We start from the raw sequence: 24,799 nt of genomic DNA, 5'->3' as shown, positions 1-24,799 counted from the left end.
CTCCAAAGCCAGCTACTCTAAGGGTCTTACAAGGGTACCTAATTATACTGAGTGAAATTAATAGTAATACAAATGACAGTGTTTGGCCAATGCAGTAAGACTTTCAGGAGTGACCACAGAGTCACCAAATAGATATGAGTGCTCTCAAAGGATAAAATATTCTCTAAAGGACCAGCCACAATGAAAAGTTTAAATATATTTAATAACAAATAATAAAAGAACATAAAAATATGGAATATCAATTTACAATAAACACAAGAGTTTCAATCACAGGAAATATTAAAATAACACAGATGAATAGATTCACATAGATACAGAAAAAGAGTACTTAACTAATCTCTCTATATTTTCACGACTGATCTAAAGAATTACTATTTCTTGGTTCACTTACTAGAGCAAGACAAGATGAAGTGGGTAAGGGGTCCTTTATTGGCAGGTTCCAAGAACAGAGTGCTCTAAGACTTCAGACTCACCTAGTATTAAAATATAATTTTAGTGATGGATTACAGAATGACATCATATGCATCTGGTTATCTGACTTTTGTTTTCCACACTATCCCCATCACTAGAAGCTGCTAGGATTTAGCACATAGGTGTTACAATACATATCTCAAGTTTTGCTAAAGTTTATTGTAGCACCTGGAAGCTTTAAAACAATTTCAACACTTCTGCTGCTCCTACAGAGACTAACAAACCATAATTCTTACAGACATTGCATCTCTTGCTTCATTCAAAACTGTGAGATAACCTCTTTATGGCCTAAGCCCAATAATTTAATTTCAAAACATTTTTCAAAGTTACCTGTAGCTGGACTGTGATTAACCTCTTCTCTTCCAGTATCCACTGTTATCATCTATACTTAATTCAGTTGCAATACAGTCAGGACCCACTGTTGGTACATTTTTTTTAACACAAGCAACTTTACAAATACATTTTCAACACAGCACCTGTAAAAATCAGTTTGATATACAAATGACATAATTATTTGCAAAATTCCAGCTAGCTGTGCTAGCATATGTTACACAACCATTGCCCTATTTCTCCAGGCATAGCTGGCAATACCTCGAATTGTGACATCTGCGTTAATATTTGTGCTCTGTAGGTGAGATAAACTAGTAACATGTCTAGAAAGCTTAGGCAAGAATTTCTTTACTACCCCAGCATATGTAGGAGTAATGTTTTGATACTGTTGTGCTGTTTATTAACAGTGGCTGAGATGGACAGATTAACCTCCAATGTAAATAAAGAGTTGCATCTTATGTGTTAGAAGTGGATTGTCAGCAAACATGAGGTAGTTCATACACTGCCCCAGAAAATCAATTGCTAGTAAGTTGGCTAAGGATGAAGCTAAAGCAGGCTGTCACTCCATGTTGACCGATAGCGTTTCCTTTTTTTTTTTTTTTTGCTTGGGGGACTATTAATTGTGCAGATAACAGCTAATACACAAAACAAAAAGCATAGATGCAAACCATCACTAAACAGCGATGATTGAGGGCACACAATGTATAACCAGATTAATTACAAATAAAGGGATCAAATTTGAGTGAGATTTTGTCTGAGTAATTGACTACACCTGTAGTTAATATTCAGGGTCTATGAAATACAATGAGCAGGTAAATGAACAGAGTTAGTTTAAGGAGTTCACCTCCACAAAAAATATTTCTGTGCTTTCTAACAAGAGCCAATGAAAGAGAAGTGGGAGACAATTATGCAGTCAGATTAACATAAGGAGTGGATAGGCCTGTACAGCAGTCCATTTTACTTCAAAGACTGTTTCAGTGAGTTTTATCCTGAAAGCTTTAGAATGTGTACTTTTCCCTTTAAATACTAGTACTAGACACTAGCGCCTCCCTTTTCCCAGGTAATTAACTTCTAAATTCTATGCCTCACCACGAGACATAGATTTGTTCTTTCCTAACTAAAACTTTTAACAATTCAACACATTGCAATAAATATAAATTCAAAATCCAACAAGAAATAATATAAGATGCAGCATAAGGTAGAAAAATTCCTGCACAGACATCTGCACTATGAAAGACTGGCTCAGTGATTTTTTTTTCTTTTGAAAAGTTTTATTTTTCCTCAAATACTGGTCTGTAGCTCCTCATTCAGTTCACAGTTAAATTCTAACTCCTAAGACTTACCAAGAGACACAATGTTGTTCTCTCTCCTAACCAGAATGTTTAATACTTAGTAATAAAATACTGCAATAAAATTAAGCATTGCAATCCAATAAGAAAATATATAAAACACAATATAAGGAAATAAACCAAGAAACTTATCTTTCCCATACAACTGTTTTTTTATTTTTTTCCATGAGCATCAGCACCCCAATGCCACTGCATTCTGTTGTGCAGTTTTGTGCAAAAAGTGCCTTTGTTTCCTTTATATTTTGGGAATTTCCAATCTATTCATAGTAAAAACTATAAACCAAAAGATACCAAGGCAGCAGACATGTCAAAGTAGCAGACAAACTTTATTATATTTCTACATACATACATATATTGTGGAACGCACTCCATCTCCTTTAATCAAGGTCTGGAATTCTGAAGTTCAGTCAGTAATCTATGTCTGATTAGTATATTTAAGAAATTTAATGCTAAATTAAATAGTGCATTTTAAAATTCCTGTAATCTTTATTTAATACACAAACATTTTCATATACTGATGCACTCTCTTCAAAACACATACACATGCATTTAATTTTTAAAATGCCCATTCCTTACAGAATATGCACATTGCAAAGACATTGACATATACAGTGACAGTGTTCATTCTGACCACTCTTTACTTCTCTTCAGAATTATGGATTTTAATGTAGGGTACAGTTCTTTGGTGATGATTACACTATCGTTGCCTCAGAATGAAATGAGAATGAGAAGCTCTGGGTAGGCTGCCCCAAAGGCACTCTACCTGCCCATCGAGATGGCAAGCGGCGATTGACTGGTCTTGATGGACGGGAAAATCTCTTCTGAGCTGACAGAAGTGTATGTTGTGATTTCTGAAATACATTAACATTTTGTTAGATCTTTAAGTAGACCTGAACTTAACTATCATAATACATAAACATCATTCCCAGTGGAACAAACAATAAGAACTTGTCTATAGTTTAGATTACTTACAGTTTGTAAGATATCTTTTCTATTAAATATACAATGCCTCTGTTTCCATATTTTGGCATAACCAAAAGTATGGTATGTACACAATATTTAATATTTCTCTAGTAAGCTAAACATCTATCTCTCTATCTGTTTCATAGATATGCTGGTAATGTTTTTATACACCAAAACATTGTATGTCATAGATGGTATTTTTTGAATTATACAGTGTTGGAAACCTACAATGTTTGCAAATCAGAAGTCCTATACCAATAGCTTTCATGAAAGTATTGAAACAAACTGTATTTCTTGATTATGAAATTTAAGGACCATTAATATGGTTAACACAGACTAAGAAATCCTATAATCTTTCTATATAATTAAACTTATTAACACAGCAGCTAACAACATAAAAATTGGACCCAGGATATTGAAGAAGTGGGTCTAGTTTTATTTTAGCAAAATCAAAAATGAACAATGTAATACATTTTGCTAGATAGCAATAGTGGGAAACCTTGATTCATTGTGTTGTGTTATTTGTGCTCTTTTCCTACGATCAATGTTCCAATCACCTTTACAATCATGTCATGTTGGAGACAACATGTCCTTCAAAATGTTTCAGCATATGCATTGCAAAATAAATCAGGTAAAGTCACATACAATTTTAGATTCACTTACATGGTATAGACATGCATTAAACAAGCTATACAAGTATGAAAGGGAAGTGGGAACATGCATTATGTATTCTGTACTAATGTTCAGTAAATAGACAGCTGATCAGTGGAATCAGGGTTTTTCAGTTGACTGTGGCTTGAATGAACAGGGTTCAGACCATAAGCTATGAATTTGAGGGATATAATGGAATACAGCAGCCAAAGACCAGTTTTCCCATCCTGGTGGGATGTCACCACTGTAATCCTGTACCTTGTTAGAGACAAAGTAATGTTGGCAAATAGTGAATAAGCTGTATCCATGGCACTGAATAAAGGATCACTGGGGACAAATAAGGTAAGTAAACACCCTTTAAGCTGGACATGAGTGATACCCATGTTGTCTCTTACTGAGGCCACTTAGGTGCTCAGGTTTATCAGTGCACATGCTTCATGGGGCAGCTCAGTGGGTATGGGGGAGGGGTAGAAGACAGCTGCAAAAGGTGTAAGGGTACAATACAGATATGGATGCAAGAAGTAAACGGGTGAAGATAAAAAAGCAAACTGACTAACATTAGCCTATTAATAAATTCACAACAGTTCAGTTCAGCCATAAGATAAAAAGAATAGGGTAATTGTCTAATAACAAGTCATGCCTGTAATCTAACATGCATTAGTGAGAAATACACATGGGATTCATTATATAATAAACACATACAGGTGTGAATCCATTAAAAAAATCAACCATTTAAGTATACCATGATGTTGCTGTTGGTAGGACTAACACTTAATAATAATTATCATTTATTAATCAAGTAGGCCTTCTGGACACACAGTCCCTTTTCAGGGGAGATCCAGGAGCAATGTCTGGTTAAGTGACTTATTCAAGGTCTCAGAGTAGGCAAATCAGGGTTAAGGAATCAAACCTTGCATCACAGGAACTGTATGTTCACAACCATAATCCTTTGCACCGGCTGCTCAATATATGGGGAAATAATGCAAGGAATAAAACCTTATTTATTATCTTAACTGAAATAAAGCACCATAGGAGTGCAACAACCCCCACCCCCGTGCTGTACTGTAGTGTCAGTATTGATGCATACGTCAAAGTACCTGTTGAGAAATGCACAGCTTTTTGACTTTCTGGCATCAAAGATTAGTGTGCAGCCTGTTGACCAGCTGATGCTGATAAATTCTATGGACATTGAAGCATACCATGTTCAGAGCTACAGGGAGGTCCAGATGTAATTCTAAGTATCTGATAAGGCAAATTATTTGCTTTGCAAACAGGGTGAATGAGTACACAATGAATAAACAAAGGCTGTGGATAAGAACTGATTCCAGTCATATGGTAATAATATGAATATGGGAATTGTTGCCAAATCTGTATTCATGCCTTACATGAGTCTCGTGATTTAACATGTAGCTGGAGATCTTTGGAAGGAGTGTCAACCACATGGAAATAAGGGAAAATTTAATTTTATTTGCATGAAGAAGTCTAATCTGTGGGATAGCTAGGTGAGCCACAAACAGTTTAGAAAGCAAATGGAAAAATGAGAAATAAGGAATCTGTGATTTACTTATAGATGTCATGCAAGCAGAATAATCAGAAATAGATAATTTTCTTAGGGGAGATACAAATTACACCTAAGTGGGAGGGATGAACTGTCCTTACTGACACATTTGGCATGACGGAAAATTTAATGTCCAAGCAGAAATATCAACCCCTGTACCTGGTTCTTGATGAGCTGACCAGTTCATGGAATTCCACCTTACAGGCTCTCCTCTTTTTTAAAGATCAGCTGATGTGAACCTACTATAACATTTGAAATTGAAAGAATTGGGAGAGAGGTGAGGATATGAAAGTATTTAAGACAGATAAGCCTTGATCGTGAAAGGTATTTGGGGAAGATGGACTTTCCTTACTACCACATCTTGGCATGGTAGCAAATTTAATGGACAACCAAAAGAGCCAACTCCTGAGTCCTGAACACTGCTTAACTTGACCAAATCAGGGAGTGCCACCTGTGAGGCTGCTCCCAAACATATGTTGATCTGCACCTACTCGAAAAAATGAGATAGGTGTTAAAGAGAGGGACACAGGGGAAAGAGGTGGTTATCTGACTTTAGCTGTATGGGAAAAGATGACTTCTTGGGTATAGCAGAAAGTTACTTCAGACTTGTACAATAACAGGTTGCTCTTGGATGATGGGCATACAAACCAAATAAGTTACTTTACTTCTTTGCTGCACTGTCAGTTCTAGTTAAATCATTTGCTGATGGGAACTGTCTGATATACTGATGTAGTCATTTGTCCTGCTTATCCTTTCCCTGAAGCAAGGACATGATCCTAGTACTTCCACTGATTAAATCATAGCTAAAAATGACATTGATTATAGAGAAATCAGATTGTATAATCCAGTACTGAGTAAATGAGCACCAGTAAAGTCAATAGCAAATGAGGTACAGCTAAATTATCGTAAAGCAAATTAAGTGTTTGAAGGGGATATAAAATGCTGTACTTCATCAAACAGGCCCTGCTGAAAGTATAACATTTGAGTCAAGTAATTTTATACCTTCGTACTAAGACTGCATTGCTACCTTTGTCTGTCATTAAAGAACCATTTCAAAGGGTTGCTGTCAATATTGTAGGGCATCTTAGTTACGCTGGTAACAGATGCATCTTTTATCTTTAGTTTTATTTAGTTGTTAATCAGTGAGGCACTGAGCACAAGTGTTCATTTTTAGGGGTAGTCTGGGAGCATTACCTGGTTAAGTAAGTTGCTTAGACTCACACAATATGCAAACAGAGGTTGAGGGAATCAAACCTTGGTGATTGCAGACCATGCTACTAGGTACCCCAAAGCAGAACCTTGTCTTCTATTGAGGCAGGATAAAGTCAAAAGTGCTCTGCTACCAAGTTTCAGTAGTTCGGGTTTTCTCTAGGAGATATGCATAGATGGTTGAACTAAAGAACTGTTGATCTGCTTGTGGAAGTGCTATGAGTTAAAACAGTTAAAAAGACACCCCTTCCATTTACAAACATACTTTAGAGGAGTGTTTAAGTGTTTTCTTAAGATCATGCTAAGGGTATTTGGAGGCCATTTTAAAGGACAACAACAGGATATTAAAGCAGATTACTCAACCTGCTGTCTCTTTTAGTCCCTCTTAGTTGATACAGCTTCGAAAAATCACCCATGCAGCTTTAAAAATTAATCCAATCAACTGTTTTCCCTGTTAGGCTTCCTACCTTTCTGTACTGTTTTACTTTCACTTTGAAAACCAAGTTGAAAAATCTCTAGCTGGCTCTGAAATGATGATGTCACATCTGCCACAGCTCTTGCTCTAGCTACCGGGACATTTCCTCCCCCAAAGTGATGTAATCCCCACCCAATTTGCATGCTGTATAGAAGAGCCAGTGGGCCTCCCACATTGTGATGTCAGAGCTGCCTTGCCTAGCCCACTCTTAACCTAGCAAAAATGTCAAAAACTATAATCTCACTTTTCTGAAGAGCCCTACCGATAAGTGACAAAGTACAGGCAGAAGCATAGTAACAGCTGCAAAAACTAAGAGCATAAATTTGCAATGACCATGCGTAGACATTAATTGCATGTTTTTATATAAGAAGCAGATGTCTGTCACAATTAATCGACAACACTACATCAGATTACAAGAAGTATGTAATACCATAATTTTCTTATATTACCATTTAAAAAAAGCATGTGGGTGCTGTCATGCAAGTCTGTGAATATTTCATGTTTATAGTGCATAATTTGTTAGCTATTTAACCAAACAGGAAGGAAAAATAAGTGGGAGTTTGATGCTTTGCAAAACAGTGATTATTCCCAGTGCTATGGAGCTTGGTTTTAAATTTGACAGGAGGAGTGTAACAAAAAAAATTTCCCACTTTAAGGAGGGAAAGGCTGACAAGAAAATAGTACATTAGTCTGATCACCTGCTGTGAGCTGTCAATCACATGCAGATAATGGGTCAAATTACCCTTAGCTCTTTGACAGCTAGGGAAGGTAGGTGTGAAGGGGGAGGGGAGATACCTTGAAAAGCTAGATTCAGCCTTCACAAACAAAATCAAGTTAGCATTTCTAAGAAGAAAGAGCAATAAAATGCACTTTTCAATTCTGTTCTGTAGCATTTGCACTGCTTGTGTTTGAAGTAGTCATTGAAAAAGGATAACATTTTAACCAAATGTAGGTGACTATAACACAGCAGTGAATGCCTGTAAAATCAGTGGACTGACAGGAGCTTTAGGGAAAACTTGGCAGATCTGATGCAATTTTTTGGAGACAAATAATGCATTCTGGGATACTTAGAGGCAGGCTAAACAGTCAGAATTATTTCAAGATGCCAGGCCCCATGTGGTCAACGTCAGAAATTGCATATAAAAATATCTAAAATGCTCAAAATAGTTCCACAGTGGTGTTAAAATGTAGGAAACACCAAACCATGATGAAATAAACATGTTTTTTGAGTCTGTGGGTGCGTTGTCCTTTAAATTGGAGTGGGGCAAGTACCTTTTCCATGCCTCTTTACAAACAGAGGTCTGCCCCAGGAATCCACTTTTTTGCCATTAGCTGCTTTGTAGCTACTGGGGGCATACCTCTCAACTGCCCAGATTTTCACAGAATGTCCAGATTTTTACCTCATATTTTTGGTCTGTTCCTCATAAAATGTTTGTTTTTCTAAATTTTTGTGACAAATCAGTGAAGACTGAATTCACTAAATAATTACAAGCATTTGAGTTTCAGACTTCACATCCTTCAGAAAATGTATGATAACACAACACCTTTTATTCTGGCAACTTTCTAAGTTTACAAGATCAATATTAAAAATCTGTCCATATTTTTGAGGCTTTGTCCCCCAATTATTTTTGGCTTTGTCCAGATTTTTTGTACTAACAGGTTAAGAGCTATGCTGGGGGGGGGGTGCAAAACTGAATTCATGATGGGTAGGACAGTGAATGAGTTTCTCATAATGAGTCTGTTAAGAAGTATGTGCTGTATTTCAGGGTTGCCCTTAGGTTGTTGACCTAGCACAAGAACAAATGCAGCAAAAGTTACCAATAACTCTATTCTTCTTGGACCAATTCAGTCATTAATCACATTTAAAGATCTCATTTTAACATATCTAAGCTTACACAATCTGAGTCCTCTAACTGAAATAACTTCTGGTTCCTTGCATTCTGGTGAGACTACTGCACTCTATCTTTTTAGAAATTACTGGGTGTTTCAAAGGAGTGTCCTTTGTTCTCTAATGCTTGACTTATCAGGTTCCACTTCTTTGGCATCTCCAGACCTGGAAGCTGAGGTAGTCTCTAACACTGAATAGCTTCAAAGAGTTCCTTAAAACTCATTTACTTACTATAGTTCTTCAACGTCTTTCATGTTGTTTTGTTTCCTTTGATTCAATTATACCAATGACAATTGTAAGGATGCATTTTTTACTATGGTTTTATTGTAATATACTTAATAATGTCGTTAATAAAGTTTAAATTTATTTGTCTGTTTGTTAAGTGGGCTGGTCCACACCCCTTTGTCAGCTATGACCTTGGTTAGACAATATACAGTTCCTACTGGATGCATAGAAAATTTAGTGTAGGTCTTTAGACTGCTACAACTGATAATTTATATACAATAAAATACAAAGCAAACTATTGGAAATAATGCTACAGGCACAGATAACATGTACAATACTACAGGTAATACAAACAATATAAAGAAGGTTAAGAGAACAAGATATACTACAATGTATGATATAGTTGAAACATTCAGTGGCAAATATATCTAAATATTAGAGGTGAATGCCAGTTGCCATGGAGACTTCGCTTATGTGGGTAAAGTGCAGAAGGTTTGTGACTCTGGAAGCTATAATGGAACTAGGCTGTAAAATTTGAATGAAGGGGGTCCTTAAACTGCTAGCACCCACCAACCACCAATACCACCACCACAACCAATGGCATAGTGATAAAGCAGTATAATTCCAATAATAAGGAATAGGAGGCAAGACTTCTAGGATCAATAATGCACAAGCAAAATGCACAAAAATGAAAACAAAAAAGCAACAACTATAAATTTCCATTGGGTTGAAAATGATGAGGGTAATGAAAATAGAATTTTTTTTTCTTTTGGCTGCTCCCATTAGGGGTCGCCACAGTGGATCATCTGTTTCCATTTCTTCCTCTCCTCTGCATCTTGCTCTGTCACACCAACCACTTGCATGTCCTCTCTCACCACATCCATAAACCTTATCTTAGGCCTTCCTCTTTTCCTCTTACCTGGCAGCTTCATCCTTAACATCCTTTTCCCAATATACCCAGCATCCCTCCTCCGCACATGTCCAAACCAATGCAATCTCGCCTCTCTGGCTTTGTCTCCAAACCGTCCAACCTGGGCTGACCCTCTAATATACTTATTCCTAATCCTGTCTACCCTCATCACACCCAGTGCAAATCTTAACATCTTTAACTCTGCCACATCCAGCTCTGACTCCTGCCTTTTTGTCATTGCCACTGTCTCCAACCCATATAACATAGCTGGTCTCACTACCCTCTTGTAGACCTTCCCTTTCACTCTTACTGGTACTCGTCTGTCACAAATCACTCCTGACACTCTTCTCTACCCATTCCACCCTGCCTGTACTCTCTTCTTCACCTCTCTTCCACACTTGCCATTACTCTGAACTGTTGATCCCAAGAATTTAAACTTATCCCCCTTCACCAACTCTACTCCCTGCATCCTCACCATTCCTCTACCCTCCCTCACATTTACACACATATATTCTTAGTCTTGCTGACCTTCATTCCTCTCCTCTCTAGAGCATATCTCCACCTCTCTAGGGTCTCCTCAACCTGTTCCCTACTCTCACTACATATCACAATGTAATCTGCAAACATCATAGTCCACGGAGACTCCTGTCTGATCTCGTCTGTCAACCTGTCCATCACCACTACAAATAAGAAAGGGCTCAGAGCTGATCCTTGATGTAATCCCACCTCCACCTTAAACGCATCTGTCACTCCCACTGCAGGTCTCACTGCTGTCACACTACCCTTGTACATATCCTGTACCACTCTTACATACTTCTCTGCCACTCCCGACTTCCTCATACAATACCACAACTCCTCTCTAGGCACCCTGTGATATGCTTTCTCTAAGTCCACAAAGACACAATGCAACTCTTTCTGACCTTCTCTGTACTTCTCCATCAACACTCTTAGAGCAAACATCGCATCTGTAGTGTTCTTTCCTGGCATGAAACCATACTGCTAATCACTAATCATCACGTCCCTTCTTAACCAAGCTTCTACTACTCTTTCCCATAATTTCATACTGTGACTGATCAGTTGTATCCCTCTGTAGTTACTACAGCTCTGCATATCACCCTTATTCTTAAAAATCGGTACCAAAACACTTTTTCTCCACTCCTCAGGCATCCTCTCACTTTCAAAGATTTCATTAAACAATCTGGTTAAAAATTCCACTGTCATTTCTTCTAACACCTCCAAGCTTCCACAGGTATGTCATCTGGACCAACAGCCTATCCATTCTTCATCCTCTTCATAACTGTCCTTACTTCCTCTTTGCTAATCCATTGCACTTCCTGATTCACTATCCCCACATCATCCAACCTTCTCTCTCTCTCATTCTCTTCATTCATCAGCCCCTCAAAGTACTCCTTCCATCTGTTCTACACACTCTCCTCACTTGTAGAAATAAACCACCTAATTGAGAAGACTTGTTATAACTGAAAGAAAAGGTTCAAATAGTTAAACAGAACTTTTATAGGCAGAATGATGACAGCAGTGCAAAATATGCAAGACAAAATAATAAAAGAAATGATGGGGAACAGAATGTTTGTCGATACTACATGCACTTCAAATGTGTGTCAGCTTTTAGGGACTATTGCAGATTATACAATGCCTACTCTAAAACGTGCACGCTGATTGGCCAGCCCAACCAGCGTGCCCGTTGTAAATCCCTCAATATACTAACGGAAAAAGGTCCGGTCGCCCGGACTTTTCCGTTAGTATAAACACTAATCTCGCTATGTTAAAAGAGTTTAACATAGCGACACAGATTTAAAAAAAGCAACGGAGATCTCCATTGCCTTTTTTAAAGCTGTCTCGCTATGTTAAACTCCTTTAACATAGCGACATGTAAAGCAACGGAGATCTTGCGATCTCCGTTGCTTTAAACCTGTCTCGCTATGTTAAATGAGTTTAACATAGCGAGACAGCTTTAAAATAAGCAACGGAGATCTTCTTGCTTATTTTAAACTGTCTCGCTATGTTAAACCCATTTAACATAGCGAGACAGTAAAAAGCAACGGAGATCTTGCGTTCTCCGTTGCTTTTGCCCACAGCTCTGATGTACTGCGTAGGCATGCGGAGTACATCAGAACTGCCGCGGAACACCAGACAGCTGCGGAAGGGCAGCAAAGAGGCATTATACAATGCCATTATTTAAGAAAAGTAATTATTTCTTTTCTTAAATAATGTCATTAATATAATAACCCACTTCTGGGTGTGGGTAATGCTGGATTTACCCACGGTTGTCTTTGTTTACCGTGGGTAAATCCAGCATTACCCACACCCAGGCGTGGGTTATTGCTATATTAGTGAGTGCTCACTGCAGAATAACACAATGTAGTTATTGTACAGCTGCTTGCTAATAGTGGAGTATTACTCATCAGTAGGTAGTTGAGGCTTAATGGTGGCATTTGTTTATAAAGAGCAGCTGAGGCTCACAGCCTAAGGACAGGAAACTCAGTTTAGCATTTCTGTGTGCATATTAGAGTAGCAAGCTGCCTAGAGACTATGACAGGACTTACAAAATTAATAATGGATAATCAACATAGACAAAAGTCAAAAAGAAACAAATAAATATGAAGCTTAATCAGGCTGAAAAGTTGAGGGGAGTGAAAATGGAAATTAAACTTCTTAATTCAGATCTGTAATAACTGTGGTCACAAAAAAAGGCAAATAAGCAATAATTTTTTTATTGTGGAAAATTGTAATGCTGTATTGTTTAATATTGTTTTATTGTAATATACTTACTTAATAATCACATTAATCACCCTTTGTTGGGGAACAAAATGAGTGATGATTCTGTTGTACTTTGAATGTGCATTAACTTTCATGGACTATTGCTAGTTGAAGAAGAAAAAAATGTGGGTACATTGCCATGCTGTTTTCTAATAGTGTAGTATTCCACATTAGTCAGTGTTTACTGCTTAATGGCGCCATTGTTTTAAAAGCACAGCTGGGGACTCAGCCTAAGCTCAGGAAACTCACGTTAGCATTTCTGTCCTCACATTACAGTTGCAAGTTGCATAGAGACTGTGATTTAAATGGAAACTGTGGACCTTTATTGACAGGGAACTCACATGAGCATTTCTTTTCTCATATTACTATTACATAGTAATTTTTTTTTTTTTTTGGAACTGGTAGAGGCCACCACTTAAACGGAAACTGCTACATGCCCTTGTTGAAGAGTTGCTGACAGCTGCAAAGCAGGCAGTTTGTAACACACAACTACTTCAGTGAAGAAAGGTTTACTTTTTAATGTGCCTGTTGCAAAATGGCTCTGCAGGCTTGTTAACAAAAAGGAAGTAATCAGACAGGATAAACAGGCATTCACTTACATTTTTGGCAATGTATATTTACATTCTGGATAACATTACATAAATGTCTACTTTCAGACTTTCAGGGTTTACTCAAGAGCTTTGATCTGGTTAAGTGACTCATTAAAAATACAAAAGTTATGGGTACTTAACCTTAATTTTGGATCTGTGAGAATATCTATCTGTCACAAACATCTATATGTAACTGTTATAAGAGTCTAATGGCTTACATCACACACATCTGATAACATCACATGGGAGTCTGTTGGTAAATCCCTAGAAATGAGTACGCTGCAAACTTCCAAGATGCCCAGTGATGGATTCTCTTCATTCACTGTTCTAGAAGTTCCTCCTTTAAACCTCATACACTTTGCGCTCGCCTCATTTCTCTGAAAAGATGTTCAGATCGCCTTTTCTTTTTCTTCCCACGAAGAACTTATATTGGAGCAACTGCTTCTTATTTATAATATTTGTGTATTATTGTAGTTAACTGATTTGTTTTTGCCTACAGTAAATGTTTACATATGAAATGCCTGTCTTACAGAATATATGCATGTGCTGCTTCTATTTCTTGAAACTCTTCATATATGTACCACAATTTGTATTTTTGTTTATATTTCCCTAGGCTGAACCTGATAAAAATAGATCCATATGGATCAGCTTTCTACACTGATTTACAAATAAATAAAATAAATAAACTCTGGGTTCAGTAATACACACAGTACTGAAACTGTAGGCATAGCATTTTGCAGTACACTAAATTTTCCCAGGCTGCTACCTCTGCCCTTTGTTCTCATAATGTATTGCTAATTTAAAACACTCCAGTTTTGGACTGAACAAAACAGAAAAACAAATGGAGAAGAAGGCATGCAGAAGAACAAGGGGTCCTTTTGCAGCAAACACAAATCCAGTATTCCAGCATTATGGGGAGTACCAAAAACGTGCGTGTTTTTATGACGATGAGCTGTAGTTACAAAACCACACAGAATAGAGTCCACATCTCAATGTTCATAGTGGCTCTGCATGAGGGGAAATCTCAACCTGATGGTCACATTCAGTTTATGATACATTACAGATGTGTTCGTAGAAGACCAAGGGGCAGCCATGCAATTAAGGTCATGGATGTAGAGACAACCCTTGTGAACTTTTTTTTTTTTGCATGCTCCATGTCTTCTGAACATTGAGTCCACCTCTCCCTTCTCATGCTCACACTTTTCATATGCGACTTAAGGGTGGGACCCAACTCCATGAAAGAGGAAGCTGCTACTCGGGCAAGCATCAGAGATTTTTTTTCTTATTTATGGCACTAACCCCTCCACCTGTTTGCTGATGTGTGCACTTGTGAGAGTGAAGACTCTATTATCACTCCTTGCACATGGAAAAGTGGCTATTCACATAAACATGGTTTGGCACAGCTATGCACCTCTCCCTGGTCCATGTCCTGTGTGCTGTACTAGTACTCCTGTCTCTGTCTGTCTCTCTCCAGTAGCTTTGGCATTGCACCAGACAGGGCCACCTACCTCTTCTCTGGATGGGTGAGTCAGCTTTGACCAGTCATCCACACCTTTCCCCACCAGCTCCTCCAGCACATTGGTCACTAGTCACTAGTCAGTCCCAGTATGTCTTTGTTGAAAACAAGGTTTTATTCCTCTGCACTATGGACACTCAGACAAGTATAAGAGCCTTCTTGCCTTCATGACCTCTAATAAAGGAAGCAAACTATGGCATAACAAAAACTGCTTATGCCGTGTACTGCTCTCTCAATCACCAGTCTTCCAGACTGCGATATTAATGTAATTCATACTGTTCCACATATCCTTTGCCTTTTCTACATTAGCTGCCCCTCCTGATATTTAGCAAACTCCGTCATATGAGACCTGATCGATTACAGTATTACTATACAGTACATTTTCTCTAACACCTAGTGTCTTCCCATTGGTAATTATCCACACTGTATTCTATATATGATGAGACTCATCTGTAGTTTAGTGTTTCACCCCCACATTGTTTCACCCAAGCCCCCAGGGCCTGACCCAGTTCATGAAGAATATTGGAAAGTGGCACAGTTCTCAGCACAGTGACATGGTCAGCTAATCATTAAATGACTAAACTGAATGAGCATAGTTTACATTTTTGTCTTGTTTTAACCCACTCAGATTTGGTGGTGGCATATCATTGCAATGTGTTGAGGGTTTTATGTGTTGTCAACATCTTTCATGAAATGGAATGAACTTTCATTTGTGTATATTTTGGGGGGGATTAGAGTGATTCATATGTGTATACTAGGCTAATGGTCACTGGGGCATTTTTTAAACCTAGCTATGCATCCCAATCAAAGGTGAGAATCAAAGATTGTACCTTGTGTCTGTGAGGTAAACACCTTAGCCATTATGCCAACCCTCAACCTCCATTATGGCAACTCCAAACTCCCTTTATGCTAACCCTGCCCAAAGTGTTGACTTTGGGATGGTTTTAAAGCATAACAGTATCAGGGACTGCTATCATGTTAATATAAATGCTGCAACCTGGCATATCACTGTGGAGTGCATTACTATCCAACAACAGTGTGCACTGGTATGCTGCACTGATTCAGTGATTACCAACATGTACACCTCTGGGACCCTCCCTTATGACCTAAGCGATCACCTTCTCACCTATATAATTAAGCACAAAGCCATCAATCCCCAACAACCCTTACTCAGAATGGTAAGAAACAAAAAAATACTTTAACCCCGCCAAATTCCAACAAGAGCTAAACTCATGTAAACGGTCAATTCTAAAACACCTCCCCTTAGAGGAAGCAGTTGCATACTTTAACAAAAAAATTCCTAGAGATCTTTGATTCTCATGCACCTGTTCGCTCAATAAGAACTGAGGCAAAAACTGCACCATGGCTTTCCAAAGAGTCCAAACTAAAAATCACCCTCAGAATCAAGGCATGGGCATTATGACGTACTACTAAAGGCCCCCCAAGATCACATTAAATATAGGCAATCAAGGAACAACACTAAAAATCCATTTTACAAGACAAAAAAAACTACTACTATATCTACAGAAAATAAATCAAAATAACCCTCAGAAGTTCTGGGCAGGTTTAAATAAACTATTAGATCCTGGACAGACTTCCACCCTAATCCCTGCAGCCACCATTGATAAACCTTCTGAGGAAGTCTCCGACAGTTTTAACCGATTATTTACTGAGACAATTCAAGCCCTAGCTAGCCAACTACCTCCCAGTTCCCCTGGCCCTGAGGGTACCACCCCTAGAAACTAACTCACATTTAGATTCTAACCAGTGGCCACTTCACTTATCCGTACCTTGATCAAAAAATTAAAACCAACTGCACTCTCCGCTGATCAACTCCCTGCCGAGTATCTACAAAAAGCAGCTGATGCCATTGCTTACCCCATCTTGATACTAATCAATCGAACTATGGCAGAAGCCAAAATCTCCACCATCTGGAAAATATCCTATGTAATCCCACTTCACAAAGGAGGTAGTTCTACTGAGCTATCCAATTATAGGCCAATAGCTATATTATTCCCACTTGCAAAAATTATGGAAAAATGTATCCATAGACAACTGATGTACCACCTAATTCAGAATAACCTCATGGCAGACTTCCAGCATGGCTTCCGACCTCACAACAGCACTACTTCAGCCCTCCTAGCCTTCTCCAACACCATAAACCTTAATTGCAACAATAATAACATATCCTCTGCCCTCTTCTTGGATCTCTCCAAGGCATTTGATATGGTCGATCACCAACTTCTAATCCACACCCTGAAAACATTCTGCCTAGATACTAAAGCCCTCCAATGGTTCCAATCTTATCTGAATGATAGACAGCAGGCTGTCCTTTGGCAAAACAAACTCTCTAAACTCCTATCCAACACCCTTGGTGTACCCCATGGTTCTATACTAGGGCCCCTTCTGTTCTCCATCTTCATTAACAACCTTTGTACTGTTATCCCAAAAGTCAGCTGTATCCAATCCACTGACGACTTCACCCTGATCTGCTCAGCCACATCTCCAACAGAGCTATGGTCAGCTACACAGACCACTTTCAACACAATTGAAAACTGGCTTTCTGGTTGTCGTCTGATCTTAAATCCCAAAAAAACAAAAATGTTGTTTTTCTCACCAACACACAGGTCTACTGCATCCACCTTTACCATAAAATCTAATAATGGCACAATAATCTCCCCAGACTCCTCTAAAAAACTATTAGGTATTATCATAGATAATAATCTTAAATTCAACCAACATGTTAATCAATCCATGAAGACCATCAACAAAAAACTAGGGTCACTTTATAGAATAAAAGCCTTCTTAACCCCTCCTGCTAGATTTGCCATAGCTCGCTCTCATCTACTTTCAACTCTTCTGTATGCATCCCCTTTACTCACTAATCTAAACAAGTCTGTCCTTAACAAACTGTCTATCTGTTACAACCACATTGGCAGATTTGCCATTGGGCTGCCTTATAGAATACATCATTGTATCAACCTAAACCAGCTTGGGTGGCTAGAATTACCCAGCTTAACCCAGTATAACCTATTGATTATTGCCTATAAAATCCTTTACAATCCGGACAATACTCCTGCTGTTAAAAATATTATCACCCCCAACCCCATATAACAATCCCAGATCTCTTCGATTTTCTAATAGACTACTAGTTCAGACTATCAAAACTAATAACTCTGCCGGTGACTCTCTCTTTGCCAACTCTGTAGGCAGATCCGGGAACTCTCTCCCAGCTGATATTACTTTACTTACCACCCTGAGTCAATTTAACACTAGATTCAAACAACATTTGACACTAAACTGGCTATGTCAATGTAGCAAACCTGACTAATCTCCACTAGAATGAGTGAAAAACAGTAATTTTGCCTACCTGTGTCACTTAATCCTGTCCTACACTCAGGATTATCTCTAACCCTGGAACTTCTATAACTAATTTAGGTATGTAACCACTGTCAATATTGTATCTGTAATCTTAACTGAATGAGTTAAAAACAGTAATTTAGCCTACCTGTGTTACTTAATCCTGACCTACTCTCGGGATTATCTCTAAACCTGGAACGTCTATAACTTGTTTAGGTACGTAACCACTGTAAATATTGTGTCTTAAACTTAACTGCTTACCTTGGAGCTTTTCTCCCCAGACCTCCTCTGAAAATGGACATGTATCCAGTCGGACTATCCCGGTCAACAAATGTAAAATAAAATAAATAAAATGTCCATTAGGTAATGGGGTCATTTTTATGTTTTACTCATTTAGTATTGTGATCGCTAGGACTGCAGATATGAATGTGTGCCAAAGGAACAAGAATTATTTGCATGCTGTAACGAAGATGTGTGTGTGCTTTGGTGGATCATGTTTCTCCCCTATGTCGATACACCTGTCTCATTTTTTTCTGGATGCAGTCCTACCCAGTTTATCAGCACATCCTAGTATAGCCCAATTAACTGTGAGCTTTCCGAATCTGAATACCTCCCCATTAAAACACTCGTCAGTGTCTTTTATATATATAACAGTGCCACCCATATTCAGTATTTATTTAGGAGAAAGACTGCACTGAATTCACATTCAGGATGTCTGAAACCAGCCCTCCAATGTCTAGTCACCCCCAAGACCTTGTAATTATTTGTACTCTTTCTCTAAAGAGTGTATAGTTTATGGTGGTTATATAACAGGACAGAGTAAACTAGATCTGCTATGATGTGAATTTGTACAGGAGTAGCTTCACTTTACTTCAGCTGTATCTGGTTCCCATTTATACATGATTTATACGTAAAATACTTTAAGTGTTTGTGTGCCTTAAACCATGTGCTTGTTTTCAGAATGAGCTATGTGCCTGTTTTTAAATTTTAACAATGAAGACTTGTCAAGGCATCAGTTCAGTACTCATGAAGCTTCTTTCCTGGTCCAAGATATAATTTAATAAGTCAATGTAATCACTTGCACATGAGTTACTGAATTCTGTACAAAACAGAACTGCAGTGCAGTTTAATAACAACAAAAAAAACCATACAAAAATACAAAGTGACTTGCAACAAATGCATGATGTAGAAATACTAGTTCAATATCTCTTTAATGAGAACTTTTATTGCATTTATTTGCTAACCTAGTAAGCCTCTTTTCAGGTACAACGGACTCCCACAGTAGGCACATGGAAAGATAGGGAATCAAACTCAGGACTACACAATAAAGTCTATTGACAAAGCAATGCATCGCCTTAATCCAAGCACTAAACTGCAATATGAGGGCAGTATGTAATTCATAACTTATCAAGGGTGACGGGGACACTATGGGTAAATATGCAAATTACCCTTGATGTTCCTATTACATAATGGTATTATTTAAAAAAGTAATGTTTTACAATTTTAAAATAATGCTACTGAACACCAAGTCTTTCCATCTGTGTACACTAATGCAAGTAAGTATCCGCGGTGGTGGTGCTGCGGTAGCGTTGTCGCCTCACAGTAAGATGCTGTCCGGTTCAATTCTCAGCTAGAGCGTCTTCTGCGTGGAGACATGCGTGAATGGGCATACCTTCGTTGAAGGTTGTGCATCAGGGCTGGTAACTCGGCACGTAAAAATCAACTGCCAATCATTAGCGGACCGGAGTTCCACTGTGGCGACCCCTAACCGGGAAAAGCCGAAAGACACAACAACAACACTAATGCAAGTAAGTGGAAACAGCTTGACTATGTACTGCATATTTGCATGCCAGTTCTTGTTTAAGTGTAAACCAGATAAAGCTTCAGCTCATCAAATACACTTTATCAGTTTGTATCTTGAAAATCATTGATTTATACTAATAATCACTAACAGCAAGGTTTCTGTTTGTGCACTGACGGGGGTTCACATTTTTTAGCTTTTTTTTATTTTTTGCCTGCAGCATAGAGACTGTGGAGTTAGAGTATATAGTGCAAAGTTTTTCTGTGTTTGTAGTTCTCCTACATTTGCACACATTTTTCTGTATTTGTGAACTTATTTCCAAGGATTCCTGATAGTGCAGCAGTTCTGCCTTTTGTTGTAAAGTATGTGTTACTACACTTGAGCTCAAAACCAGTTCATTTTACATTAAGAGGGTTTTATTCTGCACTTTGGTTGGCCTGAGGGCATAACTGTGTACAAGCCTTTCATCCTGCTGCTATAAATGCAACATGTTTGTACATTGCTCATGTCTTGAATATATGCAAATCTCTCCAGTTTAAAATCCTCTATAGGAAACGGTCTCCATAGTCTCCCACTGTTCATAGCTGCCAGTTTGCGGAGAGGGCAGCACCACTGCAAGTCATCTTATAGTGTACTACTAAACACTCTCACTTAGATCTTTAAAGTGACTCAAACTACTAAACACTCTCACTTAGATCTTTAAATGGCTCATACTACTAAACACTCTCACTTAGATCTTTACGTGGCTCATACTACTAAACACTCAGATCTTTAAGTGGCTCATACTACTAAACACTCTCACTTAGATCTTTATGTGGCTCATACTACTAAACACTCTCACTTAGATCTTTAAGTGGCTCATACTACTAAACACTCTCACTTAGATCTTTAAGTGGCTCATACTACTAAACACTCTCACTTAGATCTTTAAGTGGCTCATACTACTAAACACTCTCACTTAGATCTTTAAGTGTCTCTCCTTTACGCCTTCCCATCTACTAAGGATCTGGTATAATGGATAGGTGCTTTCTTGTCATCTCTGTTTCGTGCCTAGTGTATATGGATATTCTGAGGCAGTGTAGTAACTGCCTCATATTCACTGACAACCATTTAATTTTAGAATAAATAAACACAGTGTATGAGAGACATAGATACACAATGTCATTGGAGACAAAGCTCTTAAATACACACACAAGCAAAATGCAAACCAGGTTGTCAGCATTACACCCAAAGCACTCACTACCAACACTAAGGAACAAACACATAGAAGCACATATGTGGAGGTGTTCACTTGTAATCTACCCAAACCTCTAAGGCTTCCTAAAAGCATCTCTCAATGACCCTGCACACATTCCAAAGAAAAAAAAACAACACCTCATACAACACATAACTCTGAAAATCACATTAGCTCTGCTTCCAAGCCCATAAGGCAACCTACCACACAGCCAAAGATTCTAGTTATTGGGGATTCCATTGTAAGACATACTGATTTCCCCCATACCAGGCTAAACAAGGAGAAGATCATAGTGAGCTGTCTGTCTAGAGCCAGGATCTTTCAGATAATGCATGTACTTAGGTCTTTAAACCACTAGTACCAGTATGACATGGTCATAGGCCATGTGGGCAAAAACGACCTAAGATGTACCTTACTGGACTATATGAAGAGAGACATGATGGAGCTCTCTAAATATGTGTACCAGGTGGGTATGAATCTAGCCTTGAGTAGCATCCTTCCTTTATCAATGATGATGCCATAGTACCAGCAAAAATGATTGACTTCAACAATTGGCTTAGTTTCTGATGTCACTACTAGGAGATCCAATATCTGTCAGCCTGGGAGACATGACTGATACACCATGATATTCTGCCAGAGATGTACTTGTCACTACTTGGCTTTCAGACAATGGCAACAACTATCTGTCCCCATAGTGCCTTTTTTAGGCAGTGCCAAATTAAACTCTCCAACATAACAAAAATCTCTCATGACTACTTAAAGCAGTGCTGCTCAACTGTCAGAGTTTAAATGAATAACTGGACTCCCAGGAAGCACTCCTTACCCTGGCGAATGTAGACATATGTGCAGTTATGGAAACATGGTTCAGAACCATGGAAAGCACCCCGGCTATCACATGCTACAATGCCTTTCATACATTTTGATCCCCTCAACTCAGGATAAAACAGGTCAAGTCAAAGCAAATGTTATTTTCATTTAGAACTACACACTCGTAGCCTAAATGAAATTTTGTGCATCAGCTCAGTTCTTGAGATTACAAATGAAAGGGAAACAACACATACAAGTAAAGGAATAAACATAACTAACAAATACAATATTACTCCCAATACATGCAAGAAAGAGCAGAGACATTTACCAACAAAGGGAGGAGGTATCAGTGTTCACAAAGGACAAGTACACTGCTAGACTAGTCCAACAACATGACTCGCTTGAGCTGCTCCATGCCCAACTAACTATATTTGTGACCCCCTATCATATCCTTGCTAGCTACAGATTTCCTAACATGAGTCTGGGAAACCACACCTCCTATCTAAACCTACTGAAATCTCTTAACATTCAGCTTAGCAACATACTTATGGGTAACTTCAACTACCCCTCCATAAACTGGGGGCTTATATGACCCATAATTTACTTGCTCAGAGGTTTTCGGACTTCATCAATGCAAACACCCTGGAGCAACTAGTTAGCTCCCCAACCGGAGGTACAAATATCCTAGACCTAGTACTCACAAACATGGGGGGAATGCTGCTCCCTGCAATGCATTAACTTCTCCCTGTTAAGATCTGACCACAAAATGATCTCCTTTAGCATTAAAACTATCCTAGAATCCCCATCAAACTCCAACCCTGTTAAAAACTTTGCTAAGGCCAATTACCTGAAACTAAGTGACAGCTTATTAAACCTCCAAGCCCCTCTGAATACGGATGACACTGAGGCCTTCTCTGAGCTGTACACAAAATCACTGTACAACCATATTCATCGCTGCATAGAGGAGGCAGTACCTGTCTGAGTCAAACCTATGATTACTGCAAAAATAAACCACCCTGATGGAACCCTAGCATAAATAGGCTATTCAACAGAAGGAAAAAAATCCTCTCCAAAGCCAAGAAAGAACAGACAAAATAGTGCTAAAGGACATTCAACAGTCTAAACAAGCAAATTAAAGAGCTGGTCAAATCTGCCAAGGTAGGCTATGAGGCAAAGATAGCCTTCCAGGTGAAAGATAACCATAAGGCTTTTTTTAATTATGTTCATAGCCTCAGGGGAAATGCTTAGCAATGTGCTGAAGTAATTATGAATTGCAACATTTACACCCAGTCTGAAACTATAGCAAACCTGCTGGCCAACAAGTTCAGTTCAAACGTCTCCCCCAATCACCTCCTACCACACCCAAAGAAATGCCTGCAACCATCCCCTTACTGCTCATTATGAGGGAACAGGTCCTTACTGCATTCACTAAAGCCACAAACACTGCCTCCATGGGCCCTGACTACATTCCAGGATACTTCTTAAATAGCTTAAAATAGAATCTATCAGGGCCACTAAAAACCCACTTTAACCACAGCCTCCAGATGGGCTATTTCCTAGAGGAATGAAAGACTACAACAGTTGTCCCTCTGCACAAGGGGGGGCCATCAACTGACCCAGGGAGCTACAGGCTCATAAGCTTGACCAGTCTTATCTGCAAGGCCATGGAAAGAATTATTATGGACTTGATCAATAACTACATAGGAACTCTCCAAACACCAGACCAGACCCAGTTTGACTTTGCCAAAGAGAGGTCTTGCCTGCCGATTCTGGTGGATTTCTTTGAGAAAGTCACTAGGGCCATGGATAAGGATAAAACAGTACACACCATTTATCTACACCTAGCCAAAACTTTTGACACAATCCTCGACTTGGGAATCATAGCTAATCTTACTGAGTTACTCATAAACCCCTACATCGTCAGATGGATAGCTAACTGGTTCACTGACAGGACACATGTTGTCTGCATAGGTGAATCTACTATCGATAAGAAGCCTGCTACTAGTGGTGTCCCACAGTGCTCAGCATTGGGACCCTTCCTCTTTGGTATATACTTCTCTTAAGTGAAGGCCAAGATTGGGGGCCTCTGACTCACTAAGTTTGCCGAAGACTGTAAACTGGGAGTAATCATTGAATCCCCAAACGATGCTGACATTCTAGAAACTGGCCTAAAAATTACAAATGACTGGTGCTAAAACCATGATCTGAGACTAAATGCTAAAAAACTGTTAATCATACTGTTCAGTAAATCAGATATCCATGCAAATTATGATATGATAGCCCACCCTTAAACGTAGACGCAATGATGAGGGACCTAGGAACATAGACAGATAGTAACCTAAACTTTGACCTCCAGATAGCTATGGTAGTGAGGAAATCCTTCTGTGTGGCTCAACTTGTAAGTAAAGGCATGGCATTAAGATCAAAGGAAGTCATGGTGCCATTGTACTCGGCCCTCATCAGGCACATAATCGAGTACAGTGCTCCATTCTGCATGTACTTAATCAGGCACTTAAACCAATTTAAGTGGCCCTGGAGGTTTCTCACTATAAAAATACAAAGTGTAAGAAGCATGTCTTAAGGCTCTATCCCTTTACTCCATCTCATATTGTTTACTGAGAGGGGACTTATACCTGATTTACAAGGCATTCTCTGATCTAGCCCTGATGAAAATGTTACATATT

General features: G+C 38.7%; 1 protein-coding gene across 2 annotated transcripts in view; it reads right to left on the bottom strand.

Moving 5' to 3' along the window:
• Positions 1-2,292: 2,292 nt before the first annotated feature.
• The window catches only part of LOC122798530 (uncharacterized protein KIAA0408-like), a 108,200-nt gene continuing 85,693 nt past the window's right edge, over positions 2,293-24,799 (bottom strand). For both annotated transcript variants that reach the window (XM_044067557.1, XM_044067558.1), the window contains exon 6: positions 2,293-3,001. In XM_044067557.1, coding sequence (XP_043923492.1) covers positions 2,843-3,001 — 159 coding nt within the window. In that variant the 3' untranslated portion in view covers positions 2,293-2,842. The remainder of the gene's footprint in view (positions 3,002-24,799) is intronic.

Source organism: Protopterus annectens, chromosome 3.part1 (genome assembly GCF_019279795.1).
Source record: "Protopterus annectens isolate FY-2018-M chromosome 3.part1, PAN1.0, whole genome shotgun sequence".
Taxonomy (NCBI): domain Eukaryota; kingdom Metazoa; phylum Chordata; order Ceratodontiformes; family Protopteridae; genus Protopterus; species Protopterus annectens.
The sequence above is the reverse complement of the archived record's forward strand: the minus strand, read 5'-3'. Positions and strand labels throughout refer to the sequence as shown.